The 27929-nt window shown below is 37.9% G+C and overlaps 1 protein-coding gene across 1 annotated transcript; it reads left to right on the top strand.

Moving 5' to 3' along the window:
* Positions 1 to 3888: 3888 nt before the first annotated feature.
* On the top strand, positions 3889 to 9535 carry KIF2B (kinesin family member 2B). The gene has a single exon (XM_081574434.1). The coding sequence runs from the start codon at positions 7241 to 7243 to the stop codon at positions 9416 to 9418; it is 2178 nt and encodes a 725-aa protein (XP_081430560.1). The 5' UTR covers positions 3889 to 7240; the 3' UTR covers positions 9419 to 9535.
* The last annotated feature ends 18394 nt before the right edge of the window (positions 9536 to 27929 follow it).

Raw genomic sequence — 27929 nt, 5'->3', positions numbered from 1 at the left:
CTTCAAAAGACAAGGACAGAGAAGCTTGTACATGGTTTCACAAGTGATGCTAAGTTGAATCTTGATGGTTTAGCACTTGAATTACTGAACATTCACATGCATTAAATCAAGTAGAACAAATTACATTCCTCTTCTATAGGATAGCCTTTTAAGCATAGATAACTCTGTCTCTCAAACATTTTCTAGAACAAATATCCAATTTCCTACAATTATTTCTCATGAAACTATATATTTTTTTGTTTGCCTGTTTGTTTTTGTTCCATAGTAGATTAAATAATCTAAAGAAGCCTCTGAAGGCAAGAAGTATAGCACATGACTTTCAAGTTAAAGATATGCAGCTGAACTCCAAAGGCGTCTACTATACTCATGAATAAAATGATTTCTGTAGTTACAGTGTGAGTTACAAAGAAGCAGGACTGATACACAGACCATCAACAAAACCCAAGCTTCCTCCTTCAGCATTCTAAATCAAATTGAAAGCTGCAAGATGATCAACACAAATAGATTTAAAATGAGACAATGACAATTATTAGTCTTACCATCTTGGTTAACTTCATAGACTAACTTCCACAATCAACAGATATATAGAGGAATCATATAAACATTTCCAGGTAAGCAGTGCTATTTAATAAGCTAGGAAAAGATAGCTCAGAGTTGATGTTGTCATAGAAACAATTCTTGCCTATTAAATCAGTGAGAGGGCAAGAAAAATGTGGACTTATCTGTTCTGGTTAAGTGTAGTGCATGCAAAATATGTTGAAATGTCAGAAGGCAAAGATAATAGCTGCAATGGTAAGATACTATTCTCATTTTAAGTTAATCCCTTCCCCCCACCCCCGTTTTCTAAAGGCATACACTTAGGCATACTACTCTTCAAAGAGAAAAACAAGAACTTTTAAATTGGAAATGATGAATTTCATTTAAAAAAAAAAGATTTGAGAGAATCTACTGAGCTCCTCTGAAGAACTAAATTAAACTCAGATTGCATCCATCTACTGGAAAAGTACAGACCCCCAAGGTGATCAAACACTCAGAAGAGCTGCTAGATGTCCATTAAAACCATGCAAGAAAGGCACTTATTTGATGCATTTCTCCTGGGAGGTTTGTATCTAAAATGAGACTAGAAATAACATTGCCTCCTATAAAGTAACTTTGGCAGACCCCAGCTGGGGAATATATTTGTAATTAATAATGAAAACATTAAACTCATTTCCTGTGCTTACTTCCTCCCACACTACCCTATACCTCTATACTTATGACTTTTGAATAAAGGGGATTCCAAATGAAGTCATTGTTATATCAGTTGTTTGTTAAGGCATGGGCTTCCTAGCTGCTACATAGAACAAAATGGGAATATAGTAAGTTCCTTGAAAATAAGGTTCATTTGGCATTGGAAATAGAATATGGTAAGCATTTCATATATATGTATATATCTGTGTGTGTGTGTGTGTGTGTGTGTGCGCGTGCCTGGAGATTTCAAAGAAACAAGGAGGTATAGAGAGTCTATTTTAGTCAGAGGACAGAAGTACTTCTCAAAGTGTGTGTCCTAGGCCTGAATAGCATCAGCTGCACTTGGGAACTTGTCAGACATGCAAATTCTCAGTCTCATACCTCAGACTCACTGAATCAGAACCTGTAGGATGGGGCCCAACAATCTGTGTTCTAACAAGCTCTGTAGGTGAGTTTCATATACTATAATACTGAGAATCACTGGACTAGACATTAGTAATTTGAAAGAAAATGTTGTGCTTGAAAAGCCTCAAGATCCTCAGTATTGCTCAACTTTAGACTACCTGTGGACAGTGGGAATATTCGAGTATGAAAAGTAATGCGCGATGGCATAGTGCATGATGTGTCCTCTTCTGGAATGTGTACTTTATTGATTAAGACGATAGAGAGCTACTAAAACATCTGTAAGCAGGTAATTAAATTAACTCTAGGGGCAATGTGAGAAATAGGTTGAGTTACTCACTGGATGAAATTGCCCACGGAAATAAGATGATACAATAATTGGCTGGGAGACTAAAAGATAACACAGTTATAGAAGACTTCTAGAGACTGGACAAGGAATCAGTTCAGTTCAGTAGCTCAGTTGTATCTGACTCTATGCGACCCCATGAATTGCAGCACGCCAGGCCTCCCTGTCCATCACCAACTCCCAGAGTCTACCCAAACCAGTGTGCATTGAGTCGGTGATGCCATCCAGCCATCTCATCCTCTGTCTCCTTCTTCTCCGGCCCCCAATCCTTCCTAGCATTAGGGTCTTTTCCAATGAATCAACTCTTCGCATGAGATGGCCAAAATATCAGAGTTTCAGCTTCAACATCAGTCCTTTCAATGAACACCCAGGACTGATCTCCTTTAGGATGGATTGGTTGGATCTTCTTGCAGTCCAAGGGACTCTCAAGAGTCATCTTCAACACCGTTCAAAAGCATCAATTCTTTGGCACTCAGCTTTCTTCACCGTCCAACTCTCACATCCATACATGACTACTGGAAACACCATAGCCTTGACTAGACAGACCTTTGTTGGCAAAGTAATGCCTCTGATTTCAATATGATATCTAGGTTGGTCATAAGCTTCCTTCCAAGGAGTAAGCATCTTTTAATTTCATGGCTGCAGTCACCATCAGCAGTGATTCTGGAGCCCAAAAAAATAAAGTCTGACACTGTTTCCACTGTTTCCCCATCTATTTCCCATGAAGTGATGGGACCAGATGCCATGATCTTAGTTTTCTGAATGTTGAGCTTTAAGCCAACTTTTTCACTCTCCTCTTTCACTTTCATCAAGAGGCTGTTAAGTTCTTCTATTTCTGCCATAAGGGTGGTGTCATCTGCATATCTGAGATTATTGATATTTCCCCCGGCAATCTTGATACCAGCTTGTGTTTCTTCCAGCCCAGCGTTTCTCATGATGTACTCTGCATATAAGTTAAATGAGCAGGGTGACAATATACAGCCTTGGCGTACTTCTTTTCCTATTTGGAACCAGTCTGTTGTTCCATGTCCAGTTCTAACTGTTGCTTCCTGACCTGCATACAGGTTTCTCAAGAGACAGGTCAAGTGGTCTGGTATTCCCATCTCTTTCAGAATTTTCCACAGTTTATTGTGGTTCACACAGTCAAAGGCTTTGACATAGTCAATAAAGCAGAAATAGATGTTTTTCTGGAACTCTCTTGCTTTTTCGATGATCCAGTGGATGTTGGAAATTTGATCTCTGGTTCCTCTGCCTTTTCTAAAACCAGCTTGAACATCTGGAAGTTCACAGTTCACATATTGCTGAAGCCTGGCTTGGAGAATTTTGAGCATTACTTTACTAGCATGTGAGATGAGTGCAATTGTGCGGTAGTTTGAGCATTCTTTGGCATTGTCTTTCTTTGGGATTGGAATGAAAATTGACCTTTTCCAGTCCTGTGGCCACTGCTGAGTTTTCCAGATTTGCTGGCATATTGAGTGCAGCACTTTCATAGCATCATCTTTGAGGATTTGAAAGAGCTCAATTTGAATTCCATCACCTCCACTAGCTTTGTTCGTAGTGGTGCTTTCTAAGGCCTGCTTGACTTCACATTCCAGGATGTCTGGCTCTAGGTGAGTGATCACACCATCGTGATTATCTGGGTGGTGAAGATCTTTTTTGTACAGTTCTGTGTATTCTTGCCACCTCTTCTTAATATCTTCTGCTTCTGTTAGGTTCCTACCATTTCTGTCCTTTATCGAGCTCATCTTTACATGAAGTGTTCCCTTGGTATCTCTAATTTTCTTGAAGAGATCTCTAGTCTTTTCCAATCTGTTATTTTCCTCTATTTTATTGCATTGATTGCTGAGGATGGCTTTCTTATCTCTCCTTGCTATTCTTTGGAACTCTGCAGTCAGATGGGAATATGACTTTTTTCCTTTTTTCCTTTTTTCCTTTGCTTTTCACTTGTATTCTTTCCACAGCTATTTGTAAGGCTTCCTCAGACAGCCATTTTGCTTTTTACATTTCTTTTACATGGGGATGGTCTTGATCCCTGTCTCCTGTACAATGTCACGAACCTCTGTCCATAGTTCATCAGGCATTCTATCAGATCTAGTCCCTTAAATCTATTTGTCACTTCCATTGTATAATCATAAACGATTTGATTTAGGTCATACCTGAATGGTCTAGTGGTTTTCCCTACTTTCTTCAATTTAAGTCTGAATTTGGCAATAAGGATTTCATGATCTGAGCCACAGTCCGCTCCCGGTCTTGTTTTTGCTGACTGTATAGAGCTTCTCCATCTTTGGCTGCAAAGAATATAATCAATCTGATTTCAATGTTGACCATCTGGTAATGTCCATGTGTAGAGTCTTTTCTTGTGTTGTTGGAAGAGGGTGTTTGCTATGACTAGTGTGTTCTCTTGGCAAAACTCTATTAGCCTGTGCCCTGCTTCTTTCTGTACTCCAAGGCCAAATTTGCCTGTTTCACCAGGTGTTTCCTGACTTTCTGCTTTTGCATTCCAGTCCCGTATAATGAAAAGGACATCTTTTTTGGGTGTTAGTTCCAAAAGGTCTTGTAGGTCTTCATAGAACCGTTCAAGTTCAGCTTCTTCAGCATTACTGGTCGGGGCATAGACTTGGATTACCATGATATTGAATGGTTTGTCTTAGAAATGAACAGAGGTCATTCTGTCATTTTTGAGATTGCATCCAAGTACTGCATTTCAGACTCTTTTGTTGACCATGATGGCCACCCCATTTCTTCTAAGGGATTCCTGCCAACAGTAGTAGATATAATGGTCATCTGAATTAAATTCACCCATTCTAGTCCATCTTAGTTCACTGATTCCTAGAATGTTGATGTTCACTCTTGCCATCTCCTGTTTGACCACTACCAATTTGCCTTGATTCATGGACTTAACATTCCAGGTTCCTATGCATTGTTGCTCTTTACAGCATCAGACTTTGCTTCTATCACAAGTCACATCCACAGCTGGGTATAGTTTTTGCTTTGGCTCCATCCCATCATTCTTTCTGGAGTTATTGCTCCACTGATCTCCAGTAGCATATCAGGCACCTACCGACCTGGGGAGTTCATCTTTCAGTGTCCTATCTTTTTGCCTTTTCATACTGTTCATCAGAGGGCAGACACGCTGAAACTATAATCACATAAAACTAGCCAATCTGATCGCACAGACCACAGCCTTGTCTATCTCAATGAAACTATGCCATGCCATGTGAGGCCACCCAAGATGGACGGGTCATGGTGGAGAGGTTTGACAGAATGTGGTCCACTGGAGAAGGGCATGGCAAACCACTTCAGTATTCTTGCCTTGAGAACCCCATGGACAGTATGAAAAGGGCAAGGAATACCTAACTTCAAATCAGGATGGGCTGAGGAGGAATAAGAAGTCAAAGGTCTATTTCACGCTTCTGTTAGTGATTAGATGCTAAAGTGACCAAGGGCAATTAAATATACCTAAGAGGTGTGTTTCTCTCTTTTCTTCTTTCTCTCTCTCTCTCTCTATATATATATGAATCTCCAAATTAAAAATAAATAAATAAATAAATAAATTGTGGTAATGAGATACCCTAAGGAAACTATTGAAGCGAGAAGAGAACTGAAGGGGAAAAGCCCTGAAATAGCTAAAAAGAACTTTATGAGTATGCTGGACAGAAAAATAAACCTTAGTCTCTGATTTGTGCACCTCCCCACAGACCTAGCCATCTGCAAAGCTACCGGTTTAGTTGTAAAAATAAAGTTAACTGAGAGAAGCTCTAGATTTCATAATTTTGAGAGAGGCCTAGCTTTTTCAAAGGTAAAGATTTAAAAAAAAAAAAACTATTAAGCCCTCTAAAGCAGTATTTCCAAAAATAATAATTTAGATTAATAAAAAAAAAGAGAGAGATTAAAATATTTCACTAATGCCCTTTAAACTAAAAAAAAAAAAGAAAGAAAAGAAAAATGATTTAAAGCAAAACTTTATATATCGATAATTTGGCAAATAAAACTAATAATCATAAAATCATGACTAGGTAAAGCCCTCTCTCCCATCCTTTCATTGATATTCACCATCTCCCTAAAGGGAGACAATTACCCAACCTATCCAATACCACTCCCCTACAACTTCTTTTCAAAAAATTTCCACTTAAAAAAAAAAAATCAGTTTATAGTAACTTATTTCCATATGTTACTAGGTCCCAGGGTGACTTGTAAGGACATTTCATGCTACTATGAAACTGTCCATGCAATTACCCACCCCCCACCCCCACCCCCCGACTCAGGGCCCAAAAGGCAATGTGGTACTTGGGGGGAAAAAAGTTCAACACAAAGTGTCACCTTAATCCTCTTGGTCTTTCTGGCAGTTGATGCAAATTTTTGTTGGTTTTTGTAGAAAAAAATTGCAACTTTGCCAGAATATACTGCCTCTGAGCATTTTAGCTGCCTTCCCATTTCCCATTCTACAAGCCCCCCTCTGCCCACCCACAACAACTCCTGAAGGGCACACACAGACTGTAGGGTAAGGAGTGGGTATAACATGAATTATCTCTTTCTACCAAACACCACTCCTTTCCAAATTATGGATAATGAGTCCAGAAGTGTAATTACTGAAGGAGTTTGGAAAGTTAATCACTGAAATCATCTAAAAAATAGTGGTGAGTGCAATGAGTACAACTCACTTTATAGCTGTCAGAACCACTTAGAATGTGATAAACATCTTAACGTTTGCAAACCCAGATGCTGCGCCAAAGGAAGTTTCATATTAGCAAATTACCACAAGAACCCATTACAGTCAACTCATTTTGATTTTGTAATGAGAAATCTCATTAAAGAGGAACAACTTTAAGTTGTGATTGTTAAGTTGTGAAGCAGGGGAGGGACAGAAGGAAGATGCCCAGTCTGAGGAAATTTGTCTGGGATCCTCTCCTTGAAGGCTGTAATTTGCAAGCAGCTCTACCTTCCTTGTTCCCACTGTTCACTGGGAGGTTATGAAGTTTCAGGTAATATTCACTGGATCTCAAACTCCAAGCAGTTAGCTTTGAGACTGCAGGTCAAGCCTGCAGGGGCAAATGGATATTTCTGAACCTTAGACACAAATGCCCGTGGAATACACAACCCACTCCCAATTCTTATTGCTATAGTCTCAGTGGCAGAGGGCAATTTCTCTATTCCAGCTGCTTCTGCACCTAGCACCTAGCATCAAGAGAGAAGTGATTTTTCCCCCGGCACTCTCCACTAGATGCCCCAGGCTCTGCTGCCTCTTCTCACCATCCCTTTGTGATGCAAGTGGCCCCAGGCCAAGGCCTAGTGCTCACAAAGGCAGGTGCAAACCAAAGCTTCAGACTGGTCTGGGTTCCGGTCTTGCCGCTCCAACCCCAAGGCCAGGGGCGAGCCCTGACACCGCCATCACGCGCTATGGCCAGCCAGTTATTCCTCCCAGTCACCCCATGCCTCTCGTCCTTGACGCCCGTGAAGGCACACTTCGGACACCTCCAAGCGGGCATCAGCGTGGCGATCCAGCGCACCGATGGGAGAATCCATCTCGCGGTGGTCACAGAGGTCAAACGGGACAACGCTTGGGTCACGGTAGAGTGGGCCGAAAAAGGAGTCAAAAAAGGCAGAAAGGTTGCTCTAGAGACCATATTCCTGCTGAATCCAGCTCTGGCCTCGGCTGGGCCCGCCGCACAGAGCAGGGCTTCTCGCTCCGTGTCTCTGGCGCCCCCTTCAGTCATCGGCGACCAGCGCACAGCCGCGCCGTGGGCTAAGATCCCCCAGAGAAACGAAACGCCCTCGGGAGACAGCCTGGCAGTGAGAGTTCCCAGCAGCCCTTGCCTGATGACGCAGCGGAAATCTGCCTGCCTACGAGAAATTGAGAAACTGCAGAAGCAGCGCGAGAGGCGCCGACGGCTGCAGCGCGAGATTCGCGCCCAGCGCGACGCCAACACCGGAAACACCCACTATGAGATCCGGCGCCTAATCGAGGATTGCCGCCAGCGCCTGCGCGGCGGCCGGATGTCTGTCCCCGAATCGCGGGACGGCCGTCGCATCTGCGTCTGTGTGAGGAAGCGGCCTCTCAACCGGCAGGAGGCCACTCGGGAGGACCTGGATATCGTCACCATCCCCTCGGACAACGTGGTCATGGTGCACGAGTCCAAGCAGAAGGTGGACCTCACTCGCTACCTGGAGAACCAGACCTTTTGCTTCGACCGCGCCTTTGACGACACCGCCTCCAATGAGTTGGTGTATCAGTTTACTGCCCAGCCGTTGGTTGAGTCCATCTTCCACCAGGGCATGGCCACCTGCTTTGCATATGGGCAGACAGGCAGTGGGAAAACGCACACCATGGGTGGAGGCTTTTCGGGAAGGGACCAAGATTGTTCTAAAGGTATTTATGCCATGGTGGCGCAGGATGTTTTTCTCTTACTCAAAACTTCCGTGTATGAGAAGCTGGACCTCAAAGTCTATGGGACGTTTTTTGAGATTTATGGGGGGAAGGTGTATGACTTGCTGAACTGGAAGAAGAAGCTTCAAGTCCTTGAGGATGGCAATCAACAAATCCAGGTAGTTGGGCTGCAGGAGCAGGAGGTGTGCTGTGTGGAGGACATGCTGAACCTCGTGGAACTAGGGAACAGCTGCCGGACTTCAGGACAGACATCAGTCAATGCCCACTCTTCCAGGAGCCACGCAGTGTTCCAGATCATTTTAAAGTCTCGAGGGAAACTGCATGGTAAGTTTTCCCTTGTTGACTTAGCTGGGAATGAAAGAGGAGCAGATACTGCCAAGGCCAACCGGAAAAGGCAGCTGGAAGGAGCAGAGATTAATAAGAGTCTCCTGGCACTCAAAGAATGCATCCGAGCTTTGGGTCAGAACAAGTCTCATACCCCATTCAGAGCCAGCAAGCTCACACAGGTGCTCCGGGACTCCTTTATAGGCCAGAAGTCCTCCACTTGCATGATTGCTACTATCTCTCCAGGGATGGCCTCTTGCGAAAATACCCTCAACACTTTAAGATATGCAAATAGAGTAAAAGAAATAACTCTAAATTTAAGGCCTCGCCATTGTCGTCTTTATCCTGCTGAACGTGAAATGCCAAGGGTGTTGGAAAATCACATTAGAAATTCAGAAATGTCCCTTCAGGGGGATGAATTTATTAAAATACCTTGCCTACAGAGTGAGGAGGAGGAAGAGACTGAAGAAATCAAAGCACTATCCTCTCCACTAATGGATACAACAATTTCCTGGAAGGAATCAAGGCAATGGCGAGATAATAAAATCCAGGAGTCATCTGATGGGGCGAACTGTGATGTTAACTTTTTCATTGCCCAGTTATTGTCCATTTTGGAGAAGAAAATAGATATTCTGACTGAGATTCAAAGGAAACTGAAATTATTACAAGCTGACCTTCAAAAGGAGAGCAGGCGTGGCGAAGTCAGTGGTGAGAGATCAGATCTGAAATGATGAATACAGTGCTGCAGTTTCTAAGTTTCTTACAAAGGAAAATTGTCTAAATGATCGGGATAGAAAGATCCTCCTGGAAGGTTTAAAACCTCTTTAAATATGGCTGTGAGAAATGTCCTCTTTCTTTTTCTTCTGTATTTCTGTAATTTGTTTTTATTCTGTAGGATAGTGATTTGTGACTTGGAACCATTTTACTCTCGACAGACAATTGGCAATGTCTGGAAACATTTTCATTTGTAAGAATTGGGTATGAGGGGAGTGGTGGTACTAGAATATCACTTAGAATATAGAATGATACTAGTAGAAGGCCAGAGATGCTATTAAACATCTTACAATATACGGAATAGCCTTCTACAACAAATAATTATCTGGTTGAAAATATCAGTAGTACTGGGGTTGACAAACCCTGCTGTTGAAGAACCTGGTTGTGATGAAACCAGATTTCCTAAATTTGTAGCTGGGAAGGAAAAACATTACAGATAAAGGAGACTAGAATTGGAACACAGCAAGGGGTGCACAATTGAGTAAACCGAATGATGCCTATGCACGAGTCTTTTTCTGCTACACTGGTGTGTAGATTCAAATGGTTTCTAAGCTCTAGATATACTAGGGAGGTGGGAGTGGAGAAGGGAGAGATTTTTCTTCGATGCGTTGTATGAGAGCCTAGAATTGATAATATTTTATTTTTAATCTTTGAGGTGAAATCGCAAAGTACTGTGCTTCCTGAGAGTGATAAAATGAAGTGTGTGTGTTGCAAAAGTATTGCATTACTAACTATAGTGTCTTAATGTTTTGTTTTGTTTTCTTCTCTCCTTACCGAATTTTGTGCTTACGTGATTCCTATAAAAAGCTTTGCCCCATCAAGTTAGGAAGTTAGGGTAGTGAATAAGTCAGAAGAATAGTAGGAAGGTTCTGTCCTGAAGTGGGGCATTTCCCATAAAGACTGTATAGGGATTGTAGTAAGAATATGGTAAATATCAATGCCCTAGTTTAATTGTATAAGGAGAATATTTTCCTGATTCAAGGATCACAAAGTCCATTCTTTCACAAAAGAAAGAAGCAGCTAATTTGATACGTAAATATACTAAATAATATTATACACACTTACCTTCAGCAAACACTTATGGAATAATAAAATAAATATCTTTTAGTTCCAAGTCTAGCAGTTCCAAATTCTTTTTTGAAGAAAAAAAAAAAGTGGAATTATTTGCAAAGAAATTGAATGGTGGCATAGGGAAACCTGAGACACAAAAAGTTAGTGCCCAAATTCCTTTACTACCTTTGGCAGATGTGCCTGTTTTTTTTCAAATGTTCAAAGGTGTTATTGTTACAAAGGAAAACTAACACGTCTGCCAGAGAGTGGGCTTCCCTGATGGCTCAGCAGGTAAGGAATCCTCCTGCAATGGAGGAGACACAGGAGATGTGAGTTCAATCCCTGGGATGGGGAAGATCCTCCAGAGAAGGAAATGGCAACCCACTCCAGTATTCTTTCCTGGAAAATCCCAGTGACAGTAATAGAATGGTAATGTCCTAGCAAAAGCCATCAGGTTTTATCCTGGTTTCATCAGGATCATTGGAAACATATGGTCCTTAGTAGTTAATGGATATTATGGCCTTTAGATATTTTTCCCTCTGCTGAAACAGGAGGTAAAGGGGCAAGGCACAACTTTTGAAAGAATGGTATACTCCAAGGACACAATATAAACAGATTAGAATCAAACAGGCTGAAGACAAGTCAACTTCCACTGGATCTTGATCCTCAATCAGCAAGATAAATGGCACACCCAGAGGCACCATGACAGTTCCAAGGCACCATCAAAAGACCAAAAAGTGGGTGGTGGCTCAATTCCTGTAAATCTCCACCCCTTCCCCAAAATAGTTGGAATAATCCTCCCACTCATTAGCTTATGAAATTACCCAGCCTATTGAAACTAGCCACACCACATTTCAGGGCCACCATACTTGCCCTCTGTGATGGCCCACACTCTATCTGTGAAGTGCGTTTCTCTCTGAATAAATCCGCTTCTTACCTATCACTTTGTCTCTCACTGAATTTGTTCTACAATGAGACATCAAGAACCTGAGTTTCATTACTGTGGGTTTTGGCTGAGTTTGAGTCTGGCTGTGTGGGATCAAGTCTCATTCTGAGGAGAATGGTTTCATAGGTAAAGGCATATATTATTATCATTAAACCAAACAGAACTTTGGAACTCTATAATCCTTTAGCAAACGATAACCTTTCCTTCAAAATGAGATGTTTATAATCAGTATTTGTGTAATTAATGAAAAAGATGGGGTTAAGAATCTTATCTGAGTTAAGAATAAGAGCTTAGAACTGGTTTTAAGAGTCTAATCCCAGTTCTATAATACAGATATCTGTGATTTGAGGCAAGTAATTTAACTCCTCTGAGCTAGTTCATTCTATATGAACCTGGGTAATTATATCACCTATTTCAAAAGATTGGAGGGTGACTTTATTTTCATTCTGCTGTCCCATTTTTTTTTTATGCCAAAGACTATCACTCATTTATTATTCTTATTATTGTCATTGTCCTTATTCTATTACCACTCTCACATCTCCCCTTGCTCTCTACAACACAGAAAAGTTAGTAGTTGGCTAGGAGTTTCAACATTCTAATAACAATAATATATATTTTTTTGTATTTTATTTTTAAAGAAGTATAACACAGTGAAGTGCACAAATCTTAACTATACAATTCCACAAATGTTTACAAAGTGAATATTCCTAAATGACCACCACACTTAACCAGGTAGAGAACATAACCAGTGTTGCAGATGTCTTGTTCTTGGATCATTTCACTCATTTTCTAATCAAAGGTAAGGAGTATTCTGACCAAAATCATCATAGATAAGTTTCCCTCTTTAGAGAAAAAGTGTACTTTTTGAATATGGATAGGATCATATACTACGTAACCTTGCATCTCTGTTTTATTTTTTTTAATCAAAATCATCTGTGACTTGTCCTTTTTACATTGTTCTATAGTGTTCCATTGCATAAATAGTTCATATTTTATAAAATTTACTCGAGGAAAATTAAGTCATTTCTGCTTTAAACAATTAATAATGTTGTATGAACATTCGTATATGTGTTGTTTGGTACACATTTATATGTTAAGAGGCCTAGGAAAAGAATTCTTGGATCCATAATATATGTATATTCAGCATAATAGGTTAAGCCAAGGAGTTTTCCAAAGGACTTGTTTTAATTTTAGACAACCACCAGCATTTTGTGTTTGCCTACACTTAGTATTGTTAGCTTTAAAGCTCTAACTTTACACTTTCTGATGTGTGTGCAAAAGTATCTCATTATGGTTTCAATTTTTTTTTTTATCTTAATAACTAATACTGAACATCTTTACATATGCTTACTGGTTATTTGTGGAGTGGAATGTGTGCATGCTCAGTCATGTCCGACTCTGAGAGTCCATGAACTGTAACCCTCCAGGCCCCTCTGTCCCTGAGATTTTCCAGGCAAGAATACTGGAGTGAGTTGCCATTTGCACCTCCAGGGAATCTTCCTTACTAAGGAATCAACACAGGAACCCACCTCTCCAGTGTCTCCTGCATTGTTATGTGTATTCTTTTACCTCTGAGCCACCTCCTACTTCCTATTCCTAGACAATGCTAATCTGCATTCCATCTCTATAGATCTCTGACCCTTTATGTCCTGGCTTCCTTTGGTTTGTTGTTGTTGTTGTTCAGTAGCTCAGTCATGCTCTACTCTTTGTGACCCCATGGACTGCAGCACACCAGTCTTCCTTGTCCTTCTGTATCTCCCCGAGTTTGCTGAAACTCGTGTCCATTGAGTTGATGATGCTATCTAACTCTCTCATCTTCTGTCACCCCCTTCTCCTCCTGCCCTCAATCTCAGCATCAGGGTCTTTCCAGTGAGTCAGCTCTTAGCAGCAGGTGGCCAAAGTTCTGGAGCTTCAGTTTCATCATCAGTCCTGCCAATGGCTACTGCTAATGAATAATCAGGGCCGATTTCCTTTAGGATTGACTGGTTTGATCTCCTTCCTGCTCAAAGGACTTTCAAGAGTCTTCTTCAGTGCCACACTGTTCGAAAGCATCAATTCTTCAGTGCTCAACCTTCTTTATGGTCCAACTTTCACATGCATACACAACTATTGGGAAAACCATAGCTTTGACTATACAGACCTTTGTCAGCAAAGTGATGTCTCTTTGTTGTTTTACCCCTTCCTAAACTGTTGTATTTGGTAATTTTAGCTTTGTTGTGCCGTTAATAATATAGCTTGATAATTTGTTGATATATATATATATATAAAACATTATTTATGCATTTTATACACAATATGGTAGAAAAAAACTACATAAAATAACATTTCTTACAATAAATTCTAATCAATCTCAACCAAACTAAAGAGAGTTTTATTCTATGTGAAGTTTAGCAAGTAAAGAAGAGCAGCATATCAACGTAAGTAACTAAGTAGGGAAGTGGTTACAAAGGCTACAGGATAATGTTGAATGTATCATTTGCCATATATATATATATATATATATATTTGCTCAGTCTCAGTCATGTTCAACTCTTTGTGACCCTATGCTATGGACTTTAGACTGCCAGTCTCCTCTATCCATAGGATTCTCCAGGCAAGAGTACTGGAAGGGGGTTGCCTTTTCCTCCTCTAAGGTATCTTCTGGGCCCGGAGATTGAACCTGCGTCTCCTGCACCTCCTGCATTGTCAGGCAGATGCTTTACCACTGAGTCATCTAGTGGCTTTTTTTCTTATTTTTGCTAATCTATTACAGATTTGGAAGTTGAGCACAAATGGCTCAAATTTTTGAGAGCAATTCACCTGTAGATTTACTTAACTCCTCCACTGGAAAGACTGTGTACACAAATTTATTTATTTTGTGTGAATGCACATAGATATACAGACAGTTTTACATGTATGGTTATATATATATATATATATATATATATATATATATATTTTTTTTTTCCCCCATGGAGTCTTATATCTGCAGAATAAAACTTAAACATTTCTCTTTTAGTAAAAAAGCAATTGCTAACAAACTAGTTTTAGCATAATTTTTCCTGTTGAGTTGCCATTCTTCCTTAACAAGTACACATTCATCTTCCACAAGTGTTATTTTTTTTTTCCTAAGAATATACCTGGTACTTGAAATGGTCTCAAAACACAAAGCATAAAATTTAATATGAATATTAGAAAATAAGATATTATATAAATGAAAAAACTCAGAAATTAAGTTAATTGGGGTCTACTAAAAGAGAGTGGCTGACAGTTCACACAGATGACTTGAAGTTAACAAAGAGGATTGTAAAGTAAATTAATGCTTTAATAATATTGTTCAGAAAATGTCAAAGCTTCTAAAGCGAGAATGGTAAATACTTTCAGTTCTTCAGAAACTTGCACACAAAAAAGTTGACACAGCAATTACAAGTTATGCTTTACTAACTTTAGTTAAAGTAGTTTGTCTTCTTTCTTCTAGTGGGCACACTTATTTTGACTTGCTGCCTGAACTTACACTTAACAAAACTGCTTTTAAAATACTGAACTTAGGGCTTTAAAATTTCAAATTCTCCTTTGCAGCATTTATGTGATAGTAAGTTTTTTATACTATTATTCTATTGATCGTCTCTCAGTAAGGTTATTATTAACAGTCTACATAATAAAATAGTGTGATAGTCCTAGATAAATAATTACATGCTGGTTAAATGAGAATTATTTTTCCTTTTCAATTTGATTACTGATTTAAAATACCATTCTAATAACAGAAACATAGTTTCTAGCACGTGTTGCTTACTAAAATAAGAGTCAAATTTGTTACTTAAAGTGTTGAATATTATCCTCAAAGCAAAACTGTCATTTATGAATATTTTTTGCAATTATTTTTATTCTCCAGAAAAAACACTGTTGACAGAAAATCTTAACATGTCTTTTATTTAAAATGTGATTTTTTTCTATATTTATGGCATTTTCTTTCTAATCTTCAATAAAAGTAATCTCAGAAATTATAAAAGACAATGGCTTATAAAAGATATTGAACCAAGTCGACAATTGAATATAAAATTGGATAGACTCTGGCAGCCTTCTGTACCTGTGTGTTTGAGGTCATCCTGAACATGTAAGAGCTAGAATACAGGGATATAAAAGGCAACAGAGGAACTGAATGGGATAATCAGGAGGGGAAAATGGGAGAAGTCATCAAAGCAATAAGTATGGAGGGTTTTACCCTGAAATAACCAATTAAAATAAGAATTACAACACAGAATCAGTTATTATAATACAGCATCTGAGGTTTAGGTTTGGCATGAGGTTTGTGAGGACAAGAAAGAGAAAACTGGTCTGGGCCACGTGAGCCAACCTAAATTGTGGATCTTATACAACTACAAAACACAGTTCTAAATGCCAAGATTGGAACCAAATGAGCTGAGTAACAATGCAGATTTAGAGTCAGACATTTTGTCTTTGTTTAAAGCTTTGCCACCTTGCAGCTATGTGACTTCAAACAAGTAATTTGTCTGCATTCTTCATTATTTTCGAATCTTCTGTAAAAACCAAAAAAAAAAAAAAAACCCAAAAAAACAGTATTCATACAGAGTGATTTTGGAGAATCAGCATAAAAAGTTTCAATAAAATAACATTTTATTGGTAATCTTCTATGTACTAGATGATAAAGATTGATAAAGATAGAAAAATGGGCATATAAGCATCCCTGCTTTTAGGGAACTTATTTAAATGGGGAGAGAAAGCCTTGCACAGCTGAGATATATATATATTAAAAATGTGCTATCCTATATAAAAATTGCTTTTGGGATATAGAAGTTGATGATTAATTTAGCCAAAAGTGTAGAGGAACACTTCACAAACTGATCCATCCCTAAGTCTCAAATGAGTGAGAAATGGAGCGTTCCCTGCCACATCAATAAACAAGGATGTCATAACCATCAGTGATTCCAGCCCTCCAAAGGTGAATTTTTGAGCCCAGAAGGAGCCCAGGAAGGAGAATCCAACCTGACACCCTGACATCTAGCAAGAAACTCCATGGAACGCCTGTTATGTTACTAATTCGTCTTAGCCACATGGCTCCCCCAGGCCCTTTGGCATCCACTGTCACCTCTCTGACACTGTCGCCTCTACAGGAGAATACTTGGTCTTAGCTGCCACGTACCAGAGACCTGCCCTGAGGTCCCATAGGTTTGGATTCAGTCACTACTTGGTCACATGCATCTTTTTCTATACTTGAGTTGTCAGAACCTAGGAACCAAATCAGCAAGCTGAACATAGGCTACTTTGCTCCTTGGCTCTTTAAATCATTGTAGGGTTTGACCACTACCCTTTAGGAAATGGCTTAAAGGGAAGAGAACACAGTTTATGCTTGGTTGTCTCTTGTTTCCTCACATTCAATAGCCTCTGGGATTTTACTTGCGTAGGCAGGCAGAAAAAACTCTGCTGTTAGAGAATTTACTTTATGCTGTGTATCCCATATATCTGTTGTTTAGAAAACCCAAAACTTGTCCTCTTGCACTTCTAAAATCCTTTTCTTGAAAGACCATAATGTTTACTGTCAGTTGCAAAGGTCTAACTAATACTCAGCAATAGTATTTTGATCCATTTCTTTTCCCCTCAACTTCTTTGTTAATGACCCTCTCCTCAAAGGTGTGATCCCATAATTTCCTAGCTGCTAGGGTAGGGACTGAGAGCACAATACAATGTATTTGAAGGGTAAGGGGCTTGAAGGACAAGGTATAGATGCACCCGTCTATTACTCAGTATATTCCCACACATGTCCTTTTCCTAACTGACAAACTAAAAGACTGAAGTCCTGAGGGAAGAGACAATAACACTCCCAGTGATTCCTATGTCCCCAGAACCTGAAACAGCACCCAGTACATAGGGGAAATGATTATTTGTTGAATAGTGAATTATACAGAAAGTAGCTTTAATGTTTCCCACCAAAATAACCATTCAGAAAATCATTCAGAGAGACAAGGATCAGAGGCAGAAATCTGAGAACATAAGTATTTAAGGAACAGAATAGTGGGATATTGCCAGAGAAAGAAAATAAGATGAGGTCAGAAAAGTAGTAGAAAAACTGAAGAGAGGGGAAGTGGTACAGAAAAAGTGGAAGAGAGAAATTAAAGGGGAGTGAGCACTTTATTATGTGGGGGGAAAAAAAAGAAAGCAGTGGTTGAATAGAATAAGGACTTAAGAGCAGGTCGGTGGTTTTTGACAATCTGTGGGTCATTAATAATATTTGAGAGATCAGCTTAAGTGAAATTGTTGGTTGAGAAGCCATTTTGTAATGGGTTGAAGAGTCACAGAGCAGCCTGGATAATTAGTGTGAAAGTGCTTCATAAATCCTAAACCACTTTACAAATGCAATTATCTTGTTAGATTCAGGGACTGGCTGTTGCTCATTCACCAAACTTTGAATTCTTCCTTTTTTTGGCATCAGGCACACTCTTCCTAGGATTTGCCAGAATATGTTATAATCAATGGAGAACTTAAGGAAACAGAGGTTAAATGTTAACAGTTTTCTTTACCTTAACCTAATTTTCTTCCATAATATGTCTCAGGTATAAGAAAAAAAAAAAAAAAAACACTATCATTAAATAATTTCCGAACACTCCCTACTCTTTCTTCCAAGTCATCTTCCTGTTGCAATCTTCTTAGCAACTTCACCTTAGTTTCTTGAAAACTTCTGATTTATTTAGGCAAAATTAATATAAATTTGAATGTGGCCTTGACTCCATCCATGAAATTTGGAGCACAGTCCATCTCTTTGCCATCCTTCACAGCTGGATCCAAGGACATCACTTTCAATACCTCTTCCTTCTTGGTTTCTCTACCCCTAATTTCTGGTTTGTATAGATTCACTGTCAATCAAGACAGCTATTAGCCGTTACATGGCCTTAAAATACAATTAGTGATACTCTGAGAGATTTCTTTCTCTGACCTGACCCATACTCTTCAAATAAACTTATTCTAGTTCTCCTTGTAATCACACCTAATTGTCAAAATATTAATATAAAGGTATAAAATAAGAATCTTTAAATTAGTTATATGTAAAATGATTCAGAAAGTAATGGATTAGTATATTAATGTGTTTTTTTTTAGAGAAAACACTACCAGACATTAATATTTAAAAGATGCTGCTACTGTTTGAGATTTTTCTACCAAAACCATGTAACTTATCTATTCAGCACAAGGATTGTTTATGAAGAAAAATAATCAAATGGAATAATTCTGTAGCTATTTTTTTTTTTTGCAAACCAGTGACATCTATTGCTCAGTGTTATATAAAATGGAGTTTAAAAATCAAAAGAAATGTTATCTTTTTTATATGGTTAATTATAAAATAATAACTTTTTGAAATTTATTGTCTTAAAAAGATGATATCTAGAAACCTATTTTTAATTTAATATCAAATTCAACTGATTATTTAGGAGTTTCAACATTTAATCACTACTCAAAATGTCCAGGATCTGTCTAGTTGCTAAAAACAGGGAGACAGAACTAAGACAACAAAAACATGGCATGCAATTCTTAAAGTTGATTACATAGTACAATAGGTGTGTTTTTCTCCCCACAAACCACTCAAACACACACAACTGAAATCTGTGAAAGCCCAAACTGAATTCTGAATTTAAGGCAAGTTCTGCTCTCTTCTTGTGTCTGTTGTCAACTAAATCTATGTATTTAGAAAAGTTGTTTACCATCTTAGCTACGGTCTGTTTTCTATAAAAGTATGAGGCTGTACCTGAAGGTGATCAATTTCCTTCTAGCGCTTACATTTCTTAAACATGTCACTCACCATCATTCAATTAAGCAAAAATTTAAAAAGTAAATCTCTATCAAAACAAGACTTTTTTCTAAAGACGGTCAAATAATTGAGATAATTTAGGAAAGAAAAGTGTTTAATTTTGTGAGAAAGCATTTACTAGATAAAATTTTTAAAAAAATAATTGGCCAGTTCAATGAACATGAGTACACATTTGGTCATGTGTGAGTACAACATTAATAATAAGCTTAATTATCATCAACCTGCAACAAAAGAAAAAATCCCAAAATAGGGCCCTTTAAAGGAACATGAAAATAACACTATGAGCATTTTCCAGGATATAATATAACAGGTAATGTTCCAAGGCACTAGAAACCAGAATCCTAATGTGACTTCAAAGAGCTTCTAAGCAGTGGATCAATCTATATTGTGAGGTGCTCTGTTCACCTGAAACCCTAGGGACTGCTAATGGAAAAGGGAAAATTGGATGTTGCCAATTGTTACCTAGAGTCCTGGCCCCTGAAAGCAGTATTTTCCCCTATCATCAAAATATTGCACTTCTAATAAAGCTCTAAAATAATAAAAATTATCAAACTGATAATAATCTTGGGGAAAAGTTATCCTTTGAAAGTGTGAGACTCACAAAGTGTAATACTGGAGAATAACATTAAAACAAGCTCTCTTTTTAAAATTAAAATATATGTAATCTATAAATTTATTTTTTCTATGATTATTTTTGAGCTTCTATAACATTACAGCACTCAATTGAGTGTTCATTGGCCCTTCATACCCTTCTTCAAAAATGTTATAGATGTCTTTGAGGTTTATCTCTGCGGGAAGGGGTGGAAGGTGTCAAGAGAGAACTTGCAATCTAAGGTTGGTCCTGACAGTACAGGACAAGAAGCACATAGTCAGAGTTCTACACCCAGCTCACCTCCCTGCTCATTTCAAGCTATTTCACTGCCATTCACTTCTCTCCAGCCCTGTACTCAAGGAGAAAGGTGGATTGTTTCTTTTGCATACATATATGAAAACGTATGCTGAGGCTACTATTTTCTGGTCTGAGATCATGTAGAAGAAACATCTCACATTTTTATGATAAGTCTTTACCCTCTGCTGAGGCATTTGGCCAGGGAAATACCTGTAAAACAGAAGAGAAGGAGATTCAACAGCCAAGTGGTCAAGTCCCTATTGACATGCCCATGTGAGTAAAGAGCATTTGAGGTCAGAAGTTGGGCAGCACATACCCATGTGAAAAACAGGGATGTGAGTTTCTGGCCTCTTATCCCGCTATTTCCAAATATCTCCTTGTCCCCAGTTTTAAAAATTTACCATTCATTTTTATTTATGTAAAGTTTGTTAATTATACTAATATTAATAAAGATAATATATACAAAGTTTCTATTGTTGATATAAAAAATTACTATTTACCTAGTGTGTTTTAAAAAGCACACATTTATTATCTCACAGTTCTACAGTTTGAAAATTCAGTATCACGAGGCTAAAATCAAACTGTTGGCAGTGGTAGTGTTATGTTTCTTTCTAAAAGCTCTATGTCATGGCCTTTTCCAGCTTCTAGAGTTCATCTGCATTCCTTAGCTCATGGCCCGCTTCTTCCATTTCCAAAGCCAGCAAGGTTGCATCTCAACTCTCTGACTTTTCTTTATCATAACATCTGTCTCTCCCCTTTCTCTCTCAATGCAGTAAGAAAAGGTTCCTTGCTTTTAAAGATTTGTGTGATTACATTGGATCCACCTAAATAATCCAGGATAATATTTCCACTTCTGAGTCATTAACGTTGATCACATTTTCAAAGTCCCTTTCACCATATAAAAAAGAAGGGCATCCACATCTTTGGGGAGACTTGAAATATTAATAACATCAACATAAATTAGGGTTAAGCGTTGAGAACTAACCCTTACTTGCTTACTTTTCTGGGACTTTAAATGTATTATCTTGCTGATTTTTCAAAACAGTTCAACAAGTTTGACAGTATTCTTAAAAGCAAGTAGATTTCTAAAAAATATTATCTCAGAGTTTAGTAATTTACCCTAAGTCAGGTAGTTTACAAGAATTCATTCCAAGACTTGAATACAGCCTACATTATGCTACCAAGGCAATAGACCAATCTGAAATTAAGTATACTTAAGAGGAAGATATATTGCTAACATGAAAAAGCTAAAAATCACAACCTTTCTGATTAAATAATTTACTTAAAAGTTTGACCCTTAATCTAAACCTGACATTTTTATGCCTGTTTTTAATGGAAATGTTCTCTGTGTTCTGATTGCCCAATCAGAAATTTTGCTGTCTTTTTGATGTCCCCTCCTTTGCTCATCATCACCATTTATAGTCAAGACATCTCTGGATCTTCCTCTTACCTATATCTCAAACTCATCTATTCACACTGCCATTCCTTTGGTATACATGAAATTATTACTCTCATGTTTGATGACAAAAGCCTTCAAACTGTTTCTTTTGCTTCCCATCTTGTCTGCCTCCCACTTACTATCCATTCTCCCTCATTATAAACAGTGTGAGCTCGTGAACTCTTTAATGTATAGCATAGCCTTAAACTCTCTTACTGAAAGACTTTGAAAGGCTCTCCACTTTCTTCATCTCTTTTAAGACAAAGAACAAACTCTTGACCTAGTAAATCTGCCTAGGTTTCTGCTTTCCTTTTCAGTGCAGTTTATCTCTCAGAACCACCCCATATTTGCTTCCTTCCTTCACACAATTTCATGTACTATTGAGTTTTTTTCCCATTTCTACAACATTTACTTTTTTTCATCCTCTTTCCTTCCATTTCTCTCCACCCCCTCCTCTAACCTGAACTTTCCCACATCCTTCCTCAAAACCTCTCACATAAAATCTTCATGTAGATGGCTTCTGCACATACTCTGAAAAGACTTCTCTGAGTTCCCTACTCTGAATTAGTTACCCTTGTATGTGTTCCTATAGCATAATATAAACCAAAACACTTATTGCACTGTATTTACCTTCTCTGCTTATAGATTGTATCTCACCACAGAACTACATCCTGCATCAGAGGGAAGGAGGCATATCTCTAAATATATGCAGCTTATTGTATACTTTTTTTTCCCTGAGGGTATAAATACTTATATATATATATATATATATATATATATATATATATGCATCTTATGTAATTAGAATTTCTACATATATTCTAACCTAAAGCTAAAAAGATACAATTATAATGTAAAATTGCCATAGCTACTGACAAGAACAAAAATTGCTTTTTTTATAATAAAATTATGCCTCAGTTTATGGTAAACTTTAAATTAAACATAAATGTTATAGTTTCTGCCATAAATTTTCAAATTTTGTTAAGTGCCCATGTCATCAACTATATGACTCCCAAACTGTTGTATACATTATCCTTCCCATAAATAATAGTTATGATATGTATCTTTATCTTCCAAATGGTGGCTAATTGGGAGTGTTTTTTATACATAAGTACAACAAATTTGAGACTACAATCATTAAAAATAAGTATTTTTATTTAAGTCAATCACTTTATAGAATTAATGCAAAAAAATATTAAACTTGATAGCCATATTTTTTCTTTCCAGGCTGTTTCCTGTTGTATAAAATGGAGAATGGGAAACTTACCAAATTGATCTTTTATATTGAAATTTTTTTTCTAAAAAAAAGTAACTAATTTAATGGATTTTTTAAAAGTCATTTAATATGTGCCTTGTATTTTGTTTGTTTTTGAGTCATTAAATACATGCTGATTGACCATCATAACAATCAAATTAACAGGACAATTGTGAATGTTTAGTTTAGACTTAATATGTCTCTTTTTAGCCTGCTTAAATTCACACCTACTGCAGAACTAAACGATTGGTTCTCAGATTTTGTCAATGAAAGTGTAGATTCCAACTTTGAGGATAGTTAAATATTGTTATGAAACACAGTGATTGCAATAGTGCAATACCAAGATTTTCATAAGATAATATTGGGTATGTAGAATACATGATCAAAATAATAGAATGTATCTATTTGGCTGTTACTGTGTGCTGCCAAAGTTTCCACTACGGATGCAAAAAGCAAATGTCCTCACATTTTCTGTGATCATGGCAGCCAAGATTAAATGGGAGAATATAGAGAAAAGAACTACATTACAGGGCAAAACATTGAGAGAGAATTTTGGTAGCTCAGAAATAACTTTGCAAAGAGTGAAGATCCTGTTTTACTCTTAAAAAGAATCCAAAATTTGAGTTAAATATTAGAGCAAAAAGCAAAGTATAATGTTATGTTATTTCTCATTAATGCTCTGTGTGTGTATGCTTAGTTGCTCAGTTGTGTCATAGGGTCAAACAAACTGGTTATTCATACAATGAAGCTATTATCAAAATGCCACTTCTTGAATTCCACTGGGTTTCTGATTTTCTCTTTATGTAAAATATATGGATAGATTGTTCCAATCATGTTTTCTATTAAATAATTCTTTAAGTTTTGGGCATGGGAAATATTGTGATTTTGCTTTGAAAACTCAAGCAGAATTTTTAATAAAAGTATTCTATAATATTATTTTAAAATTCCATTTCATGCATCACATTATATCTCACACTAGTCCTATGAGGTTGGTTAGTAGGTGTTTTAATTGGGCTTCCCCAGAATCAGACCCTGAGATGAGATTTTGTATACAAAAAGTAAAATAAGGAAAAGTTCTCAAGGAAATGAAAGCAGCTGATCAAAAGGTAGCCTTAATCTCATCTGCACAGGCATTTCAGAGTGTAAATTATGCCTCAGAATTCTGCTGAATGAGGTAAGGGATCTAAACTTCCTTATATCCACTGCCTCTGACAATGACTAGGCATCTTCAAGGGGAATGTAATTTTCCAGATAACTGTCTCATCAGTATTTGTAGGCAAAATAGATTTCAGTAGCCCAAGGGTTACTTGAATTTTCTGAAACAGAAGCAGAGAGTGGGAATCCTCAGATGCTCAGTCATGTCTGACTCTTTGCAACCCCATGGACTATAGTCCACCAGGCTCCTCTGACCTGTCCATAGGATTCTCCTGGCAAGAATATTGGAGTGGAGTGGCGTTGGGAAGAGGGTCATCAAAATAGTATTAAAAACACTGATGGAAAGAGATGTGAACAGAAACCTGATAAACAAGTCAGGTTTTACTGTCATGATCAAAGATAAGAAAGGGATGTTCAAAAAGGAAATGTGATTTGCATATAGACATCCACAAGTAAAAATGTAAAACAGATTATACAAGACCTTGGCTGTAAATTATGTTTCTTTTGTGCAACCCACTACATGATAGTGTTATTTATTTTCATAATTAACATATAACCTTACAATAAAATATGACCTGATATTTTATAGCACTCTACACATTTCTGATTGCTTTGATATTTTACTTTTCTTTGTATGAGTAGTTTTATATCCAGTTAAACCAGAGGTCACAAACATAAGGTTTTGTAGGATAATATAAATCAATGAATCAAAACCAATGAGAAAGCCAATAAAGAACTGAGATGCCCTGAAAAGTTGCTGCCTGTCTATAGGAGGAAGCCTCTTCTCAGGCCCAGATTATTGTTGCCACAGGGGAATCCAGTGTTGCTAGATCTTCCATTTTTTTTCATGTTCTGCCTGAAATCAAGGTACTTCACACACAGTCTCCTAATATCTAAATTCCAGCAACTAACCACCCCTTCAGACATCCCTTACCCATTCCCCTCCCCCCCAGTGGGAGTCAAATTTTTACAAGTTATAACAGATGACATGCTGTTTTATTCCTTCGGTATATGCCAGCAGGGTTGGAACAGCTTAAAGTATGTATTTACCTAGTCATTCAATTTACAACATTTTTGAACTATGATTGCTGGCCAAATGAAAATTTGCAGAGAATAGGAGTTAATTTGTAGGTCTTGAGTTTAGGATCTGTAAATTAAGCTAATGCTTCCATAAACTGTTAATGTTATTCAATTCAATCATAAGAAATAGTTTCTTTTCAAAGCAAATAAGATTTTCTTGTGTCTTCTTGGTTTTTTTGGCTTTTGAATGTTGCATGAACTACAAATACGTTGTATGAACTACAAATGAGAATGAAAGATTTCAAGATCCTTTAACACTGTTCTAAATTCTGTCAAAGGTGGCTTAGTGGTAAAGAACCTGCCTGCCAATGCAGGAGACACAGTTTAAATCAGCAGGTGAGGAAGATCCCTTGGGGAAGGAAATGGCAACACACTCCAGTATTCTTGCTTGGGAAATCCCCTGGGCAGAGGAACTCTCTCTGTCCCAAGAGAGTCTGACATGATCTAGCAACTAAACAGCACCACATTCTGTCAGTCATTGCACTCTGACGAAAGCAATTACATACAGCCTAATAACACCCAATGATACCTTTAATAACAGTTCTAATACTACCTCTATCATCTTGGAATAAAATTCTTAAGATACCATCACACGGCAACACATGTAAACTCTAATATAATCAGTATAAAGCCTTAACTCCAACATAGAGGAGTGAGAAAAACAACTTACAATTAAATAATATGTATTTCTTTTTTATTGAATTACAGTTGATTTAAACATTAGTTTCAGGTATATAGCATAGTGATTCAGTATTTTTGCAGATTACACTCCATTATAAGTTATTACAAAATAATGGATTTAATTCCCTGTACTGTAAGTTTATCCTTATTGCTGATCTATTTTATGTGTTGTAGAGTGTATTTCTTAATCCCATACACCTAAATGACCCTCCCCCTTTTCACTCTCCCATTTGGTAAACACAAGTTTGTTTTCTATAACTATGGCTATGTTTTGGTTTTGCATATACATTCATTTGTATTATATTTTAGATTTTAAATATGTGCTATCATACAGTGCTCTTTATTTGTCTGACATTTCACTAAGTATAATATTCTGAGTCCATTCACCTGGCTACAACAGGCAGTACCTCATTATTTTTATGTCTGAGTAGTATTCCATTGTGTATGTACATGCCACATCTTAAGATAGGTATCTGCTGATTGGCAATCTTGGTTGTTTATATGTCTCAGCCCAGTGCTGCTATGAACATTGGTGTGCAACAGTTCAGTTCAGTTCAGTCACTCAGACTTGTCTGACTCTTTGCGACCCCATGACACCAGGCTTCCCTGTCCATCACCAACTCCTAGATACTACTCAAAGTCATATTCATTGCTACAGTGATGCCATCCAACCATCTCATCCTCTGTCATCCCATTCTTCTCCCACCTTCAATTTTTCCCATCATCATGGTCTTTCCAGTGAATCAGTCCTTCACATCATGTGGCCAAATTATTGGAGTTTCAGCTTCGGCATTAGTCCTTCCAATGAATATTCAGGACTGATTTCCTTTAGAATGGACTGGTTGGATCTCCTTGCTGTCCAAGAGACTCTCAAGAGTCTTTGCCAATGCAACAGTTGAAAAGCATCAATTCTTCAGCGCTCAGCTTTCTTTATAGTCCAACTCTCACATCCATACAAGACTACTGGAAAAACCATAGCTTTGACTGACGGATCTTTGTTGGTAGAGAAATGTCTCTGCTTTTTAATATGCTATCTAGGTTGGTCATAACTTTTCTTCCAAGGAGCAAGCATCTTTTAATTTCATGGCTGCAGTTACCATCTGCAGTGATTTTGGAGCCCCCCAAAATAAAGTCTGACACTGTTTCCACTGTTTCCCCATCTATTTGCCATGAAGTGGTGGGACCAGATGCCATGATCTTAGTTTTCTGAATGTTGAGTTTTAAGCCATCTTTTTCATTCTCCTCTTTCACTTTTATCAAGAGGCTCTTTAGTTCTTCTTTGCTTTCTGCTGTAAGGGTGGTGTCATCTGCATATCTGAGGTTATTGATACTTCTTTCAGCAATCTTGATTTCAGATTCTGCTTCATCCAGCCTGGCATTTCACATGATGTACTCTGTATATAACTTAAATAAGCAGGGTGACAATATACAACCCTGATGTACACTTTTCCCTATTTAGAACCAGCCTGTTGTTCCATGTCCAGTTGCTTCTTGAACTGCATACAGACTTCTCAGGAGGCAGGTCAGGTGGTCTGGTATTCTCATCTCTTTAAGAATTTTCCACAATTTTTTGTGATCCTCACAGTCAAAGACTTTGGCATAGTCAATAACACAAAAGTAGATATATTTCTGGAACTCTCTTGCCTTTTCAATAATCCTGCTGGTGTTGGCAATTTGATCTCTGGTTCCTCTGCCTTTTCTAAATCCAGCTTGCACATCTGGAAGTTCACAGTTCCCGTACTGTTGAAGTCTGGCTTGGTGAATTTTGAGTATTACTTTGCTAGCACATTGGGGTGCATCTGAGTTAAATTCCCCCATTCCAATCCATTTTAGTTAGAAGATTCCTATAATGTTGAGGTTCACTCTTGTCATCTCCTCCTTGACCACTTCCAATATCACAATGATATGATCACTCTCCTAGAGCCAGACATCCAGCAATGTGAAGTCATGTGGGCCTTAGGAAGCATCATTATGAACAAAGCTAGGGGAAGTGATGGAATTCCAGTTGAGCTATTTCAAATCCTAAAGGACGATGCTGTGAAAGTGCTGCACTCAATATGTCAGCAAATTTGGAAAGTCAGCAGCGGCCATAGGACAGGAAAAAGTCATGTTTTCATTCCAATTCCAAAGAAAGACAATATCAATGAATGCACAAACTACCACACAGTGGCACTCATCT

Source organism: Giraffa tippelskirchi, chromosome 3 (genome assembly GCF_054371585.1).
Source record: "Giraffa tippelskirchi isolate mGirTip1 chromosome 3, T2T-mGirTip1v1.2.pri, whole genome shotgun sequence".
In the NCBI taxonomy this organism is placed as follows: domain Eukaryota; kingdom Metazoa; phylum Chordata; class Mammalia; order Artiodactyla; family Giraffidae; genus Giraffa; species Giraffa tippelskirchi.
The sequence above is the reverse complement of the archived record's forward strand: the minus strand, read 5'-3'. Positions and strand labels throughout refer to the sequence as shown.

What these genes read in the sequence shown, in the direction of transcription:
- KIF2B (XM_081574434.1), top strand. Translation starts at nt 7,241, where the DNA reads ATGCAAGTGGCCCCAGGCCAAGGCCTAGTGCTCACAAAGGCAGGTGCA.